The 14,341-nt window shown below is 36.9% G+C and overlaps 1 protein-coding gene across 2 annotated transcripts in view; it reads left to right on the top strand.

Annotated features, from left to right (window-relative positions):
* HECTD2 (HECT domain E3 ubiquitin protein ligase 2) overlaps positions 1-14,341 on the top strand; it is a 106,722-nt gene that overhangs the window by 75,634 nt on the left and 16,747 nt on the right. Inside the window, exons 12-15 of one of the 2 annotated variants that reach the window (XM_010589113.2) lie at positions 3,064-3,171; positions 4,608-4,740; positions 5,714-5,802; positions 9,856-10,014. In XM_010589113.2, the coding sequence (XP_010587415.1) occupies positions 3,064-3,171; positions 4,608-4,740; positions 5,714-5,802; positions 9,856-10,014 (489 nt within the window). Of the gene's footprint in view, positions 1-3,063; positions 3,172-4,607; positions 4,741-5,713; positions 5,803-9,846; positions 10,015-14,341 lie in introns of those variants that run through there. The other variant, XM_064269575.1, reaches the window with a different exon arrangement.

Raw genomic sequence — 14,341 nt, 5'->3', positions numbered from 1 at the left:
CTATAAGACAGAGTAGAACTACCCCATTGGGTTTCCAAGGCTTTAAATCTTCACGGGAAGCAGACTGCCACATCTCTCCCCCACTCTTACCCGCCCGCCCCCCCCGCCACTGGAGCAGTTGGTGGATTCAAACTGCCAACCTTTTCAGTTAGCAGCGGTCGCTCACTGTGCCACCAAGGCTCATTTTCATTGCTGTACAGCACAATAAACTTATGCACATTATCTAATATCAGATTAAGTGACTTTTTATTTCATCCTTAGACTCTACATTTAGATGTGTAGTCTACCTCCTGTTAACCTGTTGCCATCGTGTCTACCTAAGGAGTTACTTACGTATTTTGAGCACCTGCTTTTGAGATATGATTATCTACTCACAGATTTAAAAAATTAAAGGGAAGGTTGCCTGTAGCTTCTTAAAATACAAAGAGAAGCATAGAGGAAAAAGAAATTGTTTCTGTGTCTTGTCCAAAAATAGAAAGAATTCTAAGGCATAAATTATAATACATCAAAATACTATAAAAAATAGGAATTGCTTGTCCCTCAGTAACTCAGTTTCCAGAGGTGAGTATTTTTTCTGTCACAGAGTGAGACAAAAGATTTGAGTGACTGGTGATATCCCCAAAGTCAGCTTATACTGAGTATGGCAATATTAGAAGAAATTTTATTGCTGTGTCTACTGAGGGAGTTCAAAGCCACACTAACCCCTAAAGAATGAGTTTAAACAGGTATATTTAGCGCCAGAATTATGATTTGATATTGGGTAGATACTGGCTCAAGGATTAGTCTATATAGCTAGCCATTTTGACATATTGTTAGTTGCATTTATACAATTTCATGTCCTTTTTAGTACTTTTCCACCTTGGACTATGACTTGATATTTGTAAGAAAAAGACCTGAAGAGCTACAGGTTTACTTAAATTTCTCTGAGCAGTTTTCTGTCTGTGTCAGTCACACTAAGGTACCAGGTGTAGACTGATGGCAGGTGTAGACTCTGCCACAGGCTGTCTTCACAGATCATGGAAGCAAACGAGGAGGCACTGAAGATTCAATTGACATTATCAATTTATGGGTGCTTCCCAACATTTTAACTTGTAAACGGCCATACCACTTAGAATCGATGTGGTGGAAGAGTGACTGGTGACTATTTTGACACAAGGGCAACCTTACAGTAGTCAGTGTAGGCAAGAGCTTAAAGTTACAAAAGTGATTCCCCGACCTAAAAATTATTTCCTCGTCAGACTGTTTAAAAATCTACCATTGTTGGTGTATTTCTCTTGGTTAAAGCTTTTCCCTCTTAAAATATGAATTCCTGTTGGGAGGAGTAGCCAATAAGGCTGGTCTGTCATCAGCATCCTAATGTAAATTTATTTATTGAATCTTTCCAGTGTGACAGCTCACCAGGAGCCAAATGGGGAACAGAAGACAGGAAAGGGCAGGAAGAAAGGTCCAGGGCGCAGGGTATTTTCCCAAAATATGGATTTCTTTATGCCCCAAAGGGAATACCCAGAGAAGCAAAAGGCTATACAGTAAAACCTGTGAAAGCCGGATCCTGTGTAAGGTGGAAACCTATCAGAGAAGGAAAACTCAAATATTTTCCACTAAAACAAATGACAGAAAAGTGTTAAGACTGCACCTTCTTAAAGGCGGAAAACTAGTGAGACCTGGAAAAGCAAGGCAGTCCCATCGAGTTCCAGCTTTCACAGGTTTCACTGTACTGTATGTCTTTAGAATTGGATATTAGAGAGATGAAGAAGGGCTCTGAATAAGCGTTTTATTATAGTGATCTACAAGATCATGAAAGCAGCCTCACAATATAGATTTGGAGTATTAAATTTTTGTATATTAAAGCAACATGCTGTATTTAAAATGTCTGAAATATTTATCCTTAATCTGTACAATAATTAGTTTTCTTTGTTACCAAAGAAGATGAGGTAGTCTGATAAAGCCTAAAAAAATTAAATATATAAGCATATACATTTTATATGATGTATATTTATATACTTTGTTGTTTTTTACATGCTCATTGCTCATATTTTAAGAAACCATGAAAAATTAGTTTTTTTAAATTACCCATATTTCCAACATCCAAACATAACTACTTTTACCATTTTAGAAAATTCTGATGTTTTATATATTTTTTAAAATAATACAGATGAAACAGTATTGTGCACAGTTTTGTTTCCTGCTTTTTTCAGTTTTGTCTTAAACATTTTTCACATTATTTACATACTTCCTATGACCATCATTTTTAAGTAGCTGTATTATATTCCATTAGATGGATATGTGCTTCAGATAGTCCTAAAGTTTTGCTTTTATTGATAATGCTGTGATGAGTATCTCGCTGGGTAAAATATTTTCTTTGTTTAGAATTCTCAGAAGTGGAATTATTGGGACAAAGATTATGAATATTGTTAAGAATTTTGATATATGTTGACAAATTACATTCTAAAAGTAGATTAATTATGTTTTTAGAGTAAATTCAGTATTTAAAAAAAGCCTCAACCCAGGTTTATCATCATAAGTATACAAACCAAAACCCAAAATACCTTGCTTTAAATGTTCCCATTTTATGTTTGTATTTATTAAACAGAAAACTTAAGAGATGAGACATACAGAAATACAATGCAATATTCTTTACTATAGAAGATGTTTTTGGACCCCCTTTGGGTATCATGGAGCCCTGGTGGCACAGTGGTTAAGTGATAGGGCTGCTGACCAAGCGGTCAGTAGTTCAAATCCACCAGCTGCTCCTTGGAATCTGTATGGGGCAGTTCTACTCTGTCCTGGAGGGTTGCTATGATTCGGAATCCACTTGATGGCAACAGGTTGGGTATCATTGTTCCAATAAGGCATTTTCATAAAATCGATATTCCTGTGTCATGGATTTCTAAGATAAAATTTTAGCAGTATTCATGTGTGCATAATTGATTTTATGAAGTTCTTTATATAGGAGATGACATATAAACAAGAATATAAAGGATTTTTATTAAGTATCTAAATGTTTTAAATGACATTATTCATCGTTAGATAAAAGTGCAAATATTTGCTTTCTCATTTAATTAGCAAAGTCTGGTGGATAAAGTATCTCGAAGACAGAGACCTGATATGAATATGTTATTTCTAAATATGAAAGTAAGGCGGACACATCTGGTTAGCGATTCACTTGATGAGGTACAATTTATTCCAAAGTGATATTAATTGATTAAAGCTTTAAATTTTGTGATCTAGTTTATTGTATTGAAATCTTAGTAAGCTGTTTCTTTATTCCTCTTTGCCAGTAAGAGTACCTCCTTGTATTTTGATACCATAGCTAAAATAAGTTTTATATTCATAATTAAGCCTTATGTTCATTTTTTGTACGTGTATTAATGTTTTGTTGTTGTTGTTATTGATTCCCTGGAAAAGGATTTGATACAGAACACTTAAATGAGTAATTGTGTCTGAGTGTGTAACCTAGATTCTAAACCCACCTTTGTCACTGGTTAGGTGTGTTAACAAGCCATTTTTGCTTCTACAAGCCTCAGATTACTTTATCTGTAAAATCAGGGATCTAACCTAGAGGGCATATTGAAGGTACTCAGATTCAAACCTACTTTGTATGTACAGTAAGTCCCTAGGTTACAAACGTCCAATTTACAGACAACTCCTGCTTGCCCTCTAATGTTATGTAAATTTGCCCTCACTCTGGAACGACTGACCCAGTGTGTAAAAAAAAAAAATTTTTTTTTTTTTGTACTGGCAACAAATTCTTCATCACAGTCACCTTCAATTGCTGCACGTGCAGCTTTTAAATCCTTGGGAAGGCTTCCAGCCTTTTCTTGCACTAAAATAAGGCTAAATAAGAACCGTATGCACCTGTTAGACTTACCTACAAATTCAACTTAAAGACACACTTAGGAACGGATCTCACTTGTAGCCCAGGGACTGCCCGTCCGTGTATCACGGAGCTTCCTGTGCCCGTCCGTGTATCACGGAGCTTCCTGTGCCCGTCCGTGTATCACGGAGCTTCCTGTGCCCCTCCGTGTATCACGGAGCTTCCTGCGCCCGTGCGTGTACCACGGAGCTTCCTGCGCCCGTGCGTGTATCACGGAGCTTCCTGTGCCCGTTCGTGTACCACGGAGCTTCCTGTGCCCGTGCGTGTATTATAGAGCTTCCTGCACGTACAGTGTTGCAGCGAGATCTTCATGTGTCTGTTAGGAGATGATGGCAGATTTACCTACTTAAAAAAAAAAAAAAAAATTTTTTTTTTTTTTTTACCTACATCATTTTAAAAAGTTTAGTGTTGAAAGCATTAAAGAAAAGAAAATTAATTATTTTATGTTATAGTCTGCTCAGTTAATTCTTGGAGGCAATATGACACCAGGAGGCAGTAAGCTTGGACAAGGTACCTGATCTCTTTAATTCTGTTTCCTGGTCTATAAAACAAACATAAGAATGCCTAGCCCATACCATGACTGCACATTTACTGAACGAATGAATGAACGAGCAGATGAATGGAGTTTTGTGATACCGTAAATAAGATACACTGCCTAACACATTTCCCAGAATTAAAACAAGTTAATTTTGTCACTGCCCTTTGTTCTCCACTATATAATTTCTTCAAATAGTTAACCCGGAAAAGAGCAGACTTGAAAAAGAAGTTGAAAGTTACGTTTGTAGGGGAAGCTGGTTTGGATATGGGTGGATTGACTAAAGAATGGTTCCTTCTTCTAATTCGCCAGATTTTCCATCCAGATTATGGTGAGTACTTGTCTAATTTTTATGAACAATGTTTCTTCATAATTGTTAAATTCAACGAATCACGCTTATTTTTACCTACCCTATGATTTTGCAGATTTCTAGGCAACCATAAATGTTAAATATTTTTTAGAGTAGTAATTACATTTAAAACTTGTTAGATAAAATTGACAGTCTGAATGTTAATTACCTTACTGGGAATCCCACACAAAATGTATCAAGAGTGAAAGTATGCATTTGCAAAGAAGCAATCCTCTATCTTTGCTGAATAAACCAAAGTCATGAAAATTTGTCATTGAAATAAAGAATATTTGATATTTTTAAAAAAGCCATGATTTGCTCTGAAGCCTCTTTTCATTAAGTATTGAGCCATTTTTATAAGAATTCATGAATTAATGTTTTAAGAAAATATCTTTGTGAAATTTAAATTTGTTTTTTATTTAGAGAAATCACCTATATAATCCTTAGTACCTGTTAAGTATTTTTCTTCAAAGGAGAATTTTAAGTGCTGTTCTTCCTCTTTGTTTTTATTTTATATATACATATATAAATCTTTCTGGTAGTGTGAAATAGGGATGACATGGATAAATTGAAATTTTTAGATAATCCTCAAAATTAATTTTGATCATAACTTACAAAGTATAAAACTATAGTTTTTTTTTTAAATAAAATTGATTTAGTTTCCATTATTTTACCGTATTTCCATCCTTGATTCAGGATACTGATAATAAAATAACGCCCACACACTGGCCATCTACATATATATTTTACACAGATATATTTGTATTTATTGAGATTTGCAAATACATGGTCCCTCAAGTAAAGAAATCTGTAAAATTTTTAACATGAAAGATGGCTTATAGCGTAACTATTGCTGCACTGTTTTGCTTCTAATAGATGAGATGTCATGCATATTTTATCCCTCTGATTTTTTTTAATCAATTATATTAATAATAAAATTGTTTCTTTTTTTCAGGAATGTTTACCTATCACAAGGATTCACACTGCCATTGGTTTAGCAGCTTTAAATGTGATAACTATTCTGAATTCCGATTGGTTGGAATTGTATCCTTTAAACTGTCCACTAGGAGGTGCTAATAGACCAGTGATGAAAATTTTTATTCATATTTTAGAAAACTTTAAGCATTTTATTCAAATTTGACATTATTGTCAAATTCACTAATAGATTTTTAATGATCTTTATTGTTTGTAATATCACAACTATATAATGTCAGTAGATTTAGTTCTTCAGAGGAATTACTGAGTTTTTGAGATCTTTTTTTTTCTAAAAGCCTTATCTGAAATAAAAAATAATTATTTTCTATTTCACATGTAACCTAAATTACCAGAAGTTTAAAACATTTTTGAAACTCGAAGTATCTTTCCAGTCGTAATGAAGTTTTTTTTTTTTTTTTTTTAAGTTCTTTCACTTTTTGCTTATTTTCATTCAGTTTACGCTGTGAAGTCTTTGGGCTCTCCAAATGGTTAACGTGCTTGGCAGCTAACCAAAAAGTTAGCAGTTCCCATCCACCCAGAGGCACCTTAAAAGAGATTTAGTGATTTACTTCCAAAATATCAGCCATTGGAAACCCTATGGAGCACAGTTCTACTCCGACACACAGAGCGTCACCATGAGTCGGAATCTACTTGACAGTCACTGGTTACTTAGTTGGAATATGGGAATTAAATCTAACCCGTTATGCTCCCAAATCAAGAGACATGAAAGAGGCATCCATAAAAATTGAACAGAGTGAGAATATTTAAAGCATATAGCATTACTTTATAATGTTTTTTAAATTGTATAAATCTGTATGCCATCAAGTGTACTGTAGAGGGAATTCCTTCACTGAGTAGGAAGGAAGGAGGGAAGAGTAAGTAAATGAGCAAGCTCTGGGGGCACATAGGTTAAAAGAAGAGAAGAAGAAGCTTACCATCTAAAGGAACAGATGAGCACCGGTACAAAGTATTCTGTTCTCAGAGTGAAGTGACAATACGGGCATTAACTGCTAAGGAGTTCTGAGATGGAAAAGATTCAGTATGTTCCTGCCGAAGGAGGTAGAGATTAATACATGGTACAATTATATTTGATTAACACAGATTAGAGAGAGCAGGACATTTTAGGCTGGGGGTATGGCTAGGAAAAAAAAAAAAGGCAGAATTGTGCTGGACCTGTTAACAGAGCAATGAGTAGGCCCACTTGATTGAAGCAGGAGGCACACTGGGATTTATGAAAGATACCATCAGAAAAAGATACAAGCCATCTTACAGAGGGCTTTGAATACTTATCTTTGTTCCATTTGTTGAAATAAATCCTGAGGAATGCATATGGAAATTCGGAGACTGGATAGAGGAAAAAGTATTATGGAAGAAACTAATAGTAAACAATTTAAAATTTCGTATATGCTGTCATGTCTAAGCATCTGAAATGCTAACTTCCACATACAGAAGAATGCTGAACGATTAGACTCCAGTTTTTTTCCTGTTGTCTACAGTAATCATTTGTTGTATATTTTCAACTTTGTTGATGACCCAGTCTTTGATGTTTCTCACTACCCTGTGAGCCATTTGAATTTCCTGATGCATATCTTTGTCACGTTTTACATTCTTATCACAGCTTAGATTCAGATGATGTTTTGACTTTCTAATATTTGTAATAAAATATTAGATCATACTTAGCTGTAACATTTTTAGACTTGTGCTGTATATGATAAAACTCATAAATTTGCCGTTTTCTTTTGCAGTAGACATTAGTTTCTATTCAGTCATTACCCAAAGAGTATAATAAGCATTTTTATGTGTTGCACATTTTGGGTTAAACCACTGAATATAAAATTATTATACCCACTAAAAAAAGACCAAACCAAACCCATTGCCATTGAGTCAATTCTGACCCACAGCAACCCTATAGGACAGGGTAGAACTGCCCCATAAAGTTTCTAAGGGACAGCTTGGTGGATTCAAACTGCCAACATTTTGGTTAGCAACTGGAGCTCTTAAACACTGCATCACCAGGGTCCCATTATAACCACTACTACCTCATATTTATGTTTATTTATCTTCAAAAAAGATATACCAGCGAAAGCACGATTGATTCCCTAGAAGGCATGGTAACCAAAAACCCATTGATGTAGAGTTGATTCCGACCCACAGTGACCCTAGAGGACAGGGAAGAACTGGTAAGGCCTTGGACCTGAAGTGTTACAGTAAAGCCTATAATAATAATTGTGAAATGTTTTGAAGATTACCTAAGAACCATAATAGGATAGTTTTTTTTAAAGTAGAGTTACTTATACCGAAAGGGCATAGTGTGAGGTATTCAAACTCTGCTCTGTTTACACCACGTCATGCCTCAGTGGCTCCAGCAGGAGGATTCCCCAGTCCCCATTCCTGCTTCAGCCAGAACAGGTTAATTTAGTGTGAAATGAAACATTGTATTTCTGCATATGAGAGTTCCACATAGCAAATCCTATGAGCCTTATTTCCTCATCTGTAAAAAAATTTTCTAAAAACTGCCTTAAGGGTTATAATAAAATCTAAAGTTAAAAAACTGAATGAAAAAATGCCTAAAACCAGGTATCGTAGTGGGGAATCATAAATGGTAGCTACAGGTTATCATCGTTACTGCTATTATCATAATTATATAAGTATATTCAAACTTATTTTTAATATGTCTGCTTGAACATAGTGCTCAGCCTCTGTTGATACGGTCGCTTGTAGAACAGCGTATCTACTCCTTAAATGACTCTCAGCCATCATTCTGCCTTAGCAAATTGAAGTATTGGCTGTCTTCCAATTTTTTTTTAATTGTTTTCAGTAATTTATTCATACCACATGTTTAGATTTCCTTTTGAGCCTGTAAAATCAATGACTTCCTTAATAACTTAATATAATAATCTTTATTTGACAGTTGAAATATTGTGGAATTTTATGTAAAACCCGTCTTTCAGCAAAGGGATAAGTTACATTCTGCCATATAACTGATTAATAAAATACAGTTGGGCAAAGTTTATAAATATAGCATCGATAGCTTTTTAACTTTGAATACTTTGGAAAAACTCCAAGTAGTAAACAAAAGCCTTTCAAGCCCAATTAGCTTATCAGTAGTGTCGTATATATGTTGTTGTTGTTGTGTGCTGTTGAGTTGATTCTGACTCATAGCAACTATAGGAGAGGGTAGTACTGCCCTGTTAGGTTTCCTAAGCTATAATCTTTACAGGAGTAGATGGCCAGGTCTTTTCCCCCATGGAGCAGCTGGTGGGTTTGAACCTTCAACCTTTCAGTTAGCAGCTGAGCACTTAACCATTGCACCACCAGAGCTCCTTGTAGTACACATATATATGTGTAGGATTGCAGCCATTGAAAATCCAATGAACAGCAGTTCTACTCTGACATACATGGGGTCGCCATAAGTCAGATAAGCTTGACAGTAACAAGCTTGGCTTGGTTTATGAAAAGAAAAGAGATGAATAAAAATATGGAGATACACATATACACACACACACAGAGTAGAACTGTGTTTCATAGGGTTTTCAGTGACTAATCTTACGGAAGTAGATCACCAGGCCTTCTTTTGCAGCAGCACTAGGTGGATTCAAACTGCCAACCTTTTGGTTAGTAGCTAAGAGCAAACTGTTTGTGCCACCCTGGGACCTGCTCTTCTTCACACGATCTGTATTTAATTTTTAAAGTAGCTAAAATGACTATCATCGAAATCAGTAGTGAGTTCTGCAATAAATTCTACTGAATAAACTGTTGCTACTGCTTATAAAATCACCAATATCTTTGTTTAAATTTAGAATGTTTTTTCTTATATGCTTTAACTAGTTTACAGAAATGTCTGAAATTGCTTTCTGTTCTGATTTTAGATAAACTTGTCCAGGGATGTCATTAAATACTATCCATTGAACCCTTTTTATATGACTTTTGGTTATCAAGGAATTATGTTGTATAAAATAAAGGGAAAATAGATGAAAGAGAAGGAAGCAAGTATGTGGGACTAATTAGAAAAAAGTCAGTGTTAAATCTGAAAGAAGTATGCAAGAAATAGACTGATGCATAATTCAAAACTAATTTGTTGTCATGGAATTTATGTTATTGCTTAACATTTAGTATGCATAGCTTATGGGACTAGCTGTTTATAACAGCATCACCTTGGATATTCGTTTCCCTCCCTGCTGCTACAAGAAATTATTGAGCCCTCCTGTCGTTCCTAGTGATCAAAATACAGCAGTCGGCATCTGCAGTGTTACCATTGATGATTTATGTCAAATTATGCCTGTAAGTATAAAGGTGTTAGCATCTTGTCCCTCAAAGCTAAATCAACTCTTTTCCACCTACTCAGTCTCCCTCCTCCTAATGCTATTTTTATTTTTAAATGTTTTCCTCCACCTTTGTACCCATCTCCTTTTTCTTCTAGCATTCTCCTTTCTTATGAGCCAAGTCTATGGCAACTAACAACAAACTCTTACAGTATATAACACAAGGTTTAAAGTCAGAGAGACAGAGACTTGAATCCAGACACTGCCACTTATTAGCTATAAAAATGGCTTGGGGGTGACATCAGACCTCCTCTAACTTCACGAGGGGGAAGAAAAGTCAAGATCAATATCCCAAGGCTGATTCCTACGAGACGGAAGTCAGACATGCCTCCTCTCTCCATCTTTATCAATTCTGACACCAGCCGCCCCTCCCATGGTACCCTCTGCCTCTCTGGTGGGTTCGATAATTCATTGCAATGGGCACACAACTCACAGACCATACTCACAGTTGTGGGGTTTATTAGAGAAGTAACAGGATACAATTCAGGATCAGGAGCTCTTAGGATACAGTTCTTCCATCAGGACAACCTCTTCTCAGTCAGGCACACTGCTCTCTGGCCCTCGGCCTCTGCCCTGCTCAGGCAAGTGTTACAAAGCTCTTTTAGCTCTGCCAGTAGGTGCCAGAGTCACCCCACTCCACCAGTAAGGCTCAGCCCAAAGGTGTTCATTTTCTAGCTCCATGGGACAGTAAACCTAGTTCTACCAAGTGCCCAGAGGCACCCAACTCTGCCAGTAATACTCCCATCCGAAGGCACTTAGCTTTCTCCCTCTGTGGGCCAGGAAGCCCGCCACACCATCTCCTTTCTGTCTCTCCTGCAGCTGTTTCTCTGCCACCTCTGCTTGCTGTCTTCTCTCCCTATCAGTCTCCTGGTTCCAGGAGATTCTCAGCTCAGGCATTCCGGGTTCAAAGGATACGCTCTGCTCTTGGCTCTTCTTCCTTGGTTGTGGTGAGATCCTTTCCTTCCCACCTCTGGGATGGCTCATTTTAAGCCTAGCAGGATGGCAAAGCTGACCAGTCCCTTTGGTGGGCCACAATTACTTTATACTCACAGTCCTACCCAATCACTTGGGTGAGAATGACAAGACCATGTGAAGAAAGGCCACACAAAAGTGATCGATTGCACTACATTAGCTCTGTGAACTTGGATAAGTTGCTGAACCTTTCTGAGTTCAAGTTTTGTTATATGAACTGTGGGGTAGTGATACTTTTGTATTGGTAGGACTGTATGAGATAATAAAGAACTTAGTACTTGAATCACTGTGCTGAATGCTTAAATGGTCATGGTGGTTCTATTATAATTTCTGTTGGTGGTACTAGTATTAGACTAACAGGTATTAAGTGGTAATGAAAGTCAACTGCCTGGGTGTCTGGATATGCTGCTGTTAAATGGTAAAATAACAGGGTTTGGACGGAGTTCAGAAGACTCAAGGGAACAAATGGGCTTTTCATACTAATCTACAGGGATTACTGATAGAGTGTCCACAATAAATAACTTTAATGTTTACTTACTGTTCATAAATAAAGAAGAACTTGAGGTAGATTACAAAGATACATATAAGAAGTATCTTAGATTTTAAAAATCAAGGATATTGGATTAAGGGGGAAATAAGGGTTAGAAAATAAAGTTAAGCCTGAGATTAGGTTAATAATCAGAATGCATTTTGTAGCATTCATATGTCTAAACCTCTACTTGCCATAAATATGCCTGAGCTTTCACAAAAAAGAAAACACAGTCTATTACATGAACAACAGTGATCTTAAGATAAAAGTGAACGGTAGTTTTCAGAAAAAAAGAGGTGTTGGTACTGAGACTTGAGAGAAATTTCTTCTGCAGATCTTTATTAAGATGACACTATGTAATGTCATTAACAATGTCTGCAACAACACCCCTAAAAGAAATATAATAAATGCATTTCACACGACTTTATTTTAGCATTCCTCACAGCAGGCAGGCTGTGCAGACCAGAAAATTTAATTGTATGAGGAGCCAAATAATGCAGTCTAAGTATGCAAGTTTCCCATCAAAATTTAATCCAAGGTTAAAATTTGATAGAGGAATGGGTAGTATACACATCCTTCTGACAGTCCCCTATAATAATTTTTTTTTTTTGGTGGTTTTTTTTCTTAATTGTGCTTTAAGTGAAAGTTTACAAATCAGGTGGGTCTCTCATAAACAAAAATTTGTGTACACCTTCCTATATACTGCTAGGAAACCCTGGTGGCATAGTGGTTAAGTGCTATCTATAGCTGCTAACCAAAGGGTCAGCAGTTCGAATCCGCCAGGTGGTCCTTGGAAACTCTGTGGGGCAGTTCTACTCTGTCCTATAGGGTTGCTATGAGCCGGAACCGACTCAGTGGCACTGGATTTGCTTGTTTGGTTTGATATACTCCTAGTTAATCTCCCCCTAATAAGACAGCACACTCCTTCTCTCCACTGTTTTCGTATCCATTCAGCCAGCCTCTGACCACCTCGGCCCTCTCACCTCCCCGCCAGACAGGAGCTGCCTGCATAGTCTCATATGTCTTACTTGATCCAAGAAGCTCACTCCTCACCAGTATCGTTTTGTATCCCGTAGTCCAGTCCAGTCCCTGTCTGAAGTGTTAGCTTTGGGAATGGTTCCTGTCTTGGGCCTGGGGACCATGACCTCTGGGGTCCTAAAAAGACCATTAAGCATGTTTTCTTAATAGATTTTACTATGCCGGTTGACCTAGACGTCCCCTGAAACCGTGGTCCCCAAACCCCTGCCCCTGCTACGCTGGCTTTTGAAGTATTCAGTTTACTCAGGAAACTGCTTTTGGTTTGGTCCAGTTCTGCTGACGTCTTCTGTATTGTGTGTTGTCTTTCCCTTCACCTAAAATACTCCTTGTCTACCATCTAATTAGTGAACACCCCTCTCCCACCCTCCTTCCACACTCACATAACCATCTAAGATTTTCTTCTCTGTTTAAACTATTTCTCAAGTTCTGATAATAGTGATCTTATACAATATTTGTCCTTTTGCAACTGACTAATTTCACTCAGCATAATGCCTTCCAGATTCCTCCATGTTATGAAATGTTTCACAGATTCATCTCTGTTCTTTATGGATGCGTAGTATTCCATTGTGCGAATATACCATAATTTATCCATTCATCTGTCGATGGGCACCTTCGTTGCTTCCATTTTTTGCTATCGTAAACAGTGCTGCAGTGAACATGGGTGTGCCTATATCTGTTCATGTAAAGGCTCTTATTTCTCTAGGATATACTCCAAGGAGTGGAATTTCTGGATCATATGGTAGTTCTATTTCTAGCTGTTTAAGGAAGCACCAAATCGATTTCCAAAGTGGGTGTACCATTTTACATTCCCACCAGCAGTGTATAAGTGTTCCAGTCTCTCCACAACCTCTCCAACATTTCTTATTTTGTGTTTTTTGGATTAACACCAGCCTTGTTGGAGTGAGATGGAATCTCATTGTAGTTTTGATCTGCATTTCTCTAATGGCTAATGATCGTGAACATTTCCTCACACTTCTGTTAGCTACCTGAATGTCTTCTTTAGTGAAGTTCCTGTTCATATCCTTTGCCCATTTTTTTAATTGGGCTATTGACAAATTGTCTTTTTGTAGTTGAGTTTTTGCAGTATCATGTAGACTTTAGAGATCAGATGCTGATCGGAAATGTCATAGCTAAAAACTTTTTCCCAGTCTGTAGGGTAACCTTTTTACTCTTTTGGTGAAGTCTTTAGATGAGCATAGGTGTTTGATTTTTAGGAGCTCCCAGTTATCTAGTTTCTCTTCTGCATTCTTAATGTTTCACACACTGTTTATGCCATGTATTATGGCTCCTAGCATTGTCCCTGTTTTTTCTTCCATGATCTTTACCGTTTTAGATTTTATATTTAGGTTTTTGATCCATTTTGAGTTAGTTTTTGTGCATGGAGTGAGGTATGGGTCTTGTTTCATTTTTTTGCAGGTGGATATCCAGTTTTCCAGCACCATTTGTTAAAGAGACTGTCTTTTCCCCATTTAATTGATTTTGGGCCTTTGTCATATATCAGCTGCTCATATGTTGGTGGATTTATGTCTCGATTCTCTTCCCTTGGTCTGTATATCTGTTGTTGTACCAGTACCAGGCTGTTTTGACTACTGGTACAGTGAGGCCTCCCACTTTGCTCTTTTTCAGTAATGCTTTACTTATCTGAAGCCTCTTTCCCTTCCATATGAAGTTAGTGATTTGTTTCTCCATCTCATTGAAAAATGTCATTGGAATTTGGATCAGAATTACATTGTATCTATAGATCGCT

Source organism: Loxodonta africana, chromosome 16 (genome assembly GCF_030014295.1).
Source record: "Loxodonta africana isolate mLoxAfr1 chromosome 16, mLoxAfr1.hap2, whole genome shotgun sequence".
NCBI classification, from domain to species: domain Eukaryota; kingdom Metazoa; phylum Chordata; class Mammalia; order Proboscidea; family Elephantidae; genus Loxodonta; species Loxodonta africana.
Note: the sequence above shows the minus strand (reverse complement) of the source record. Positions and strands in the feature narration are given on the sequence as shown.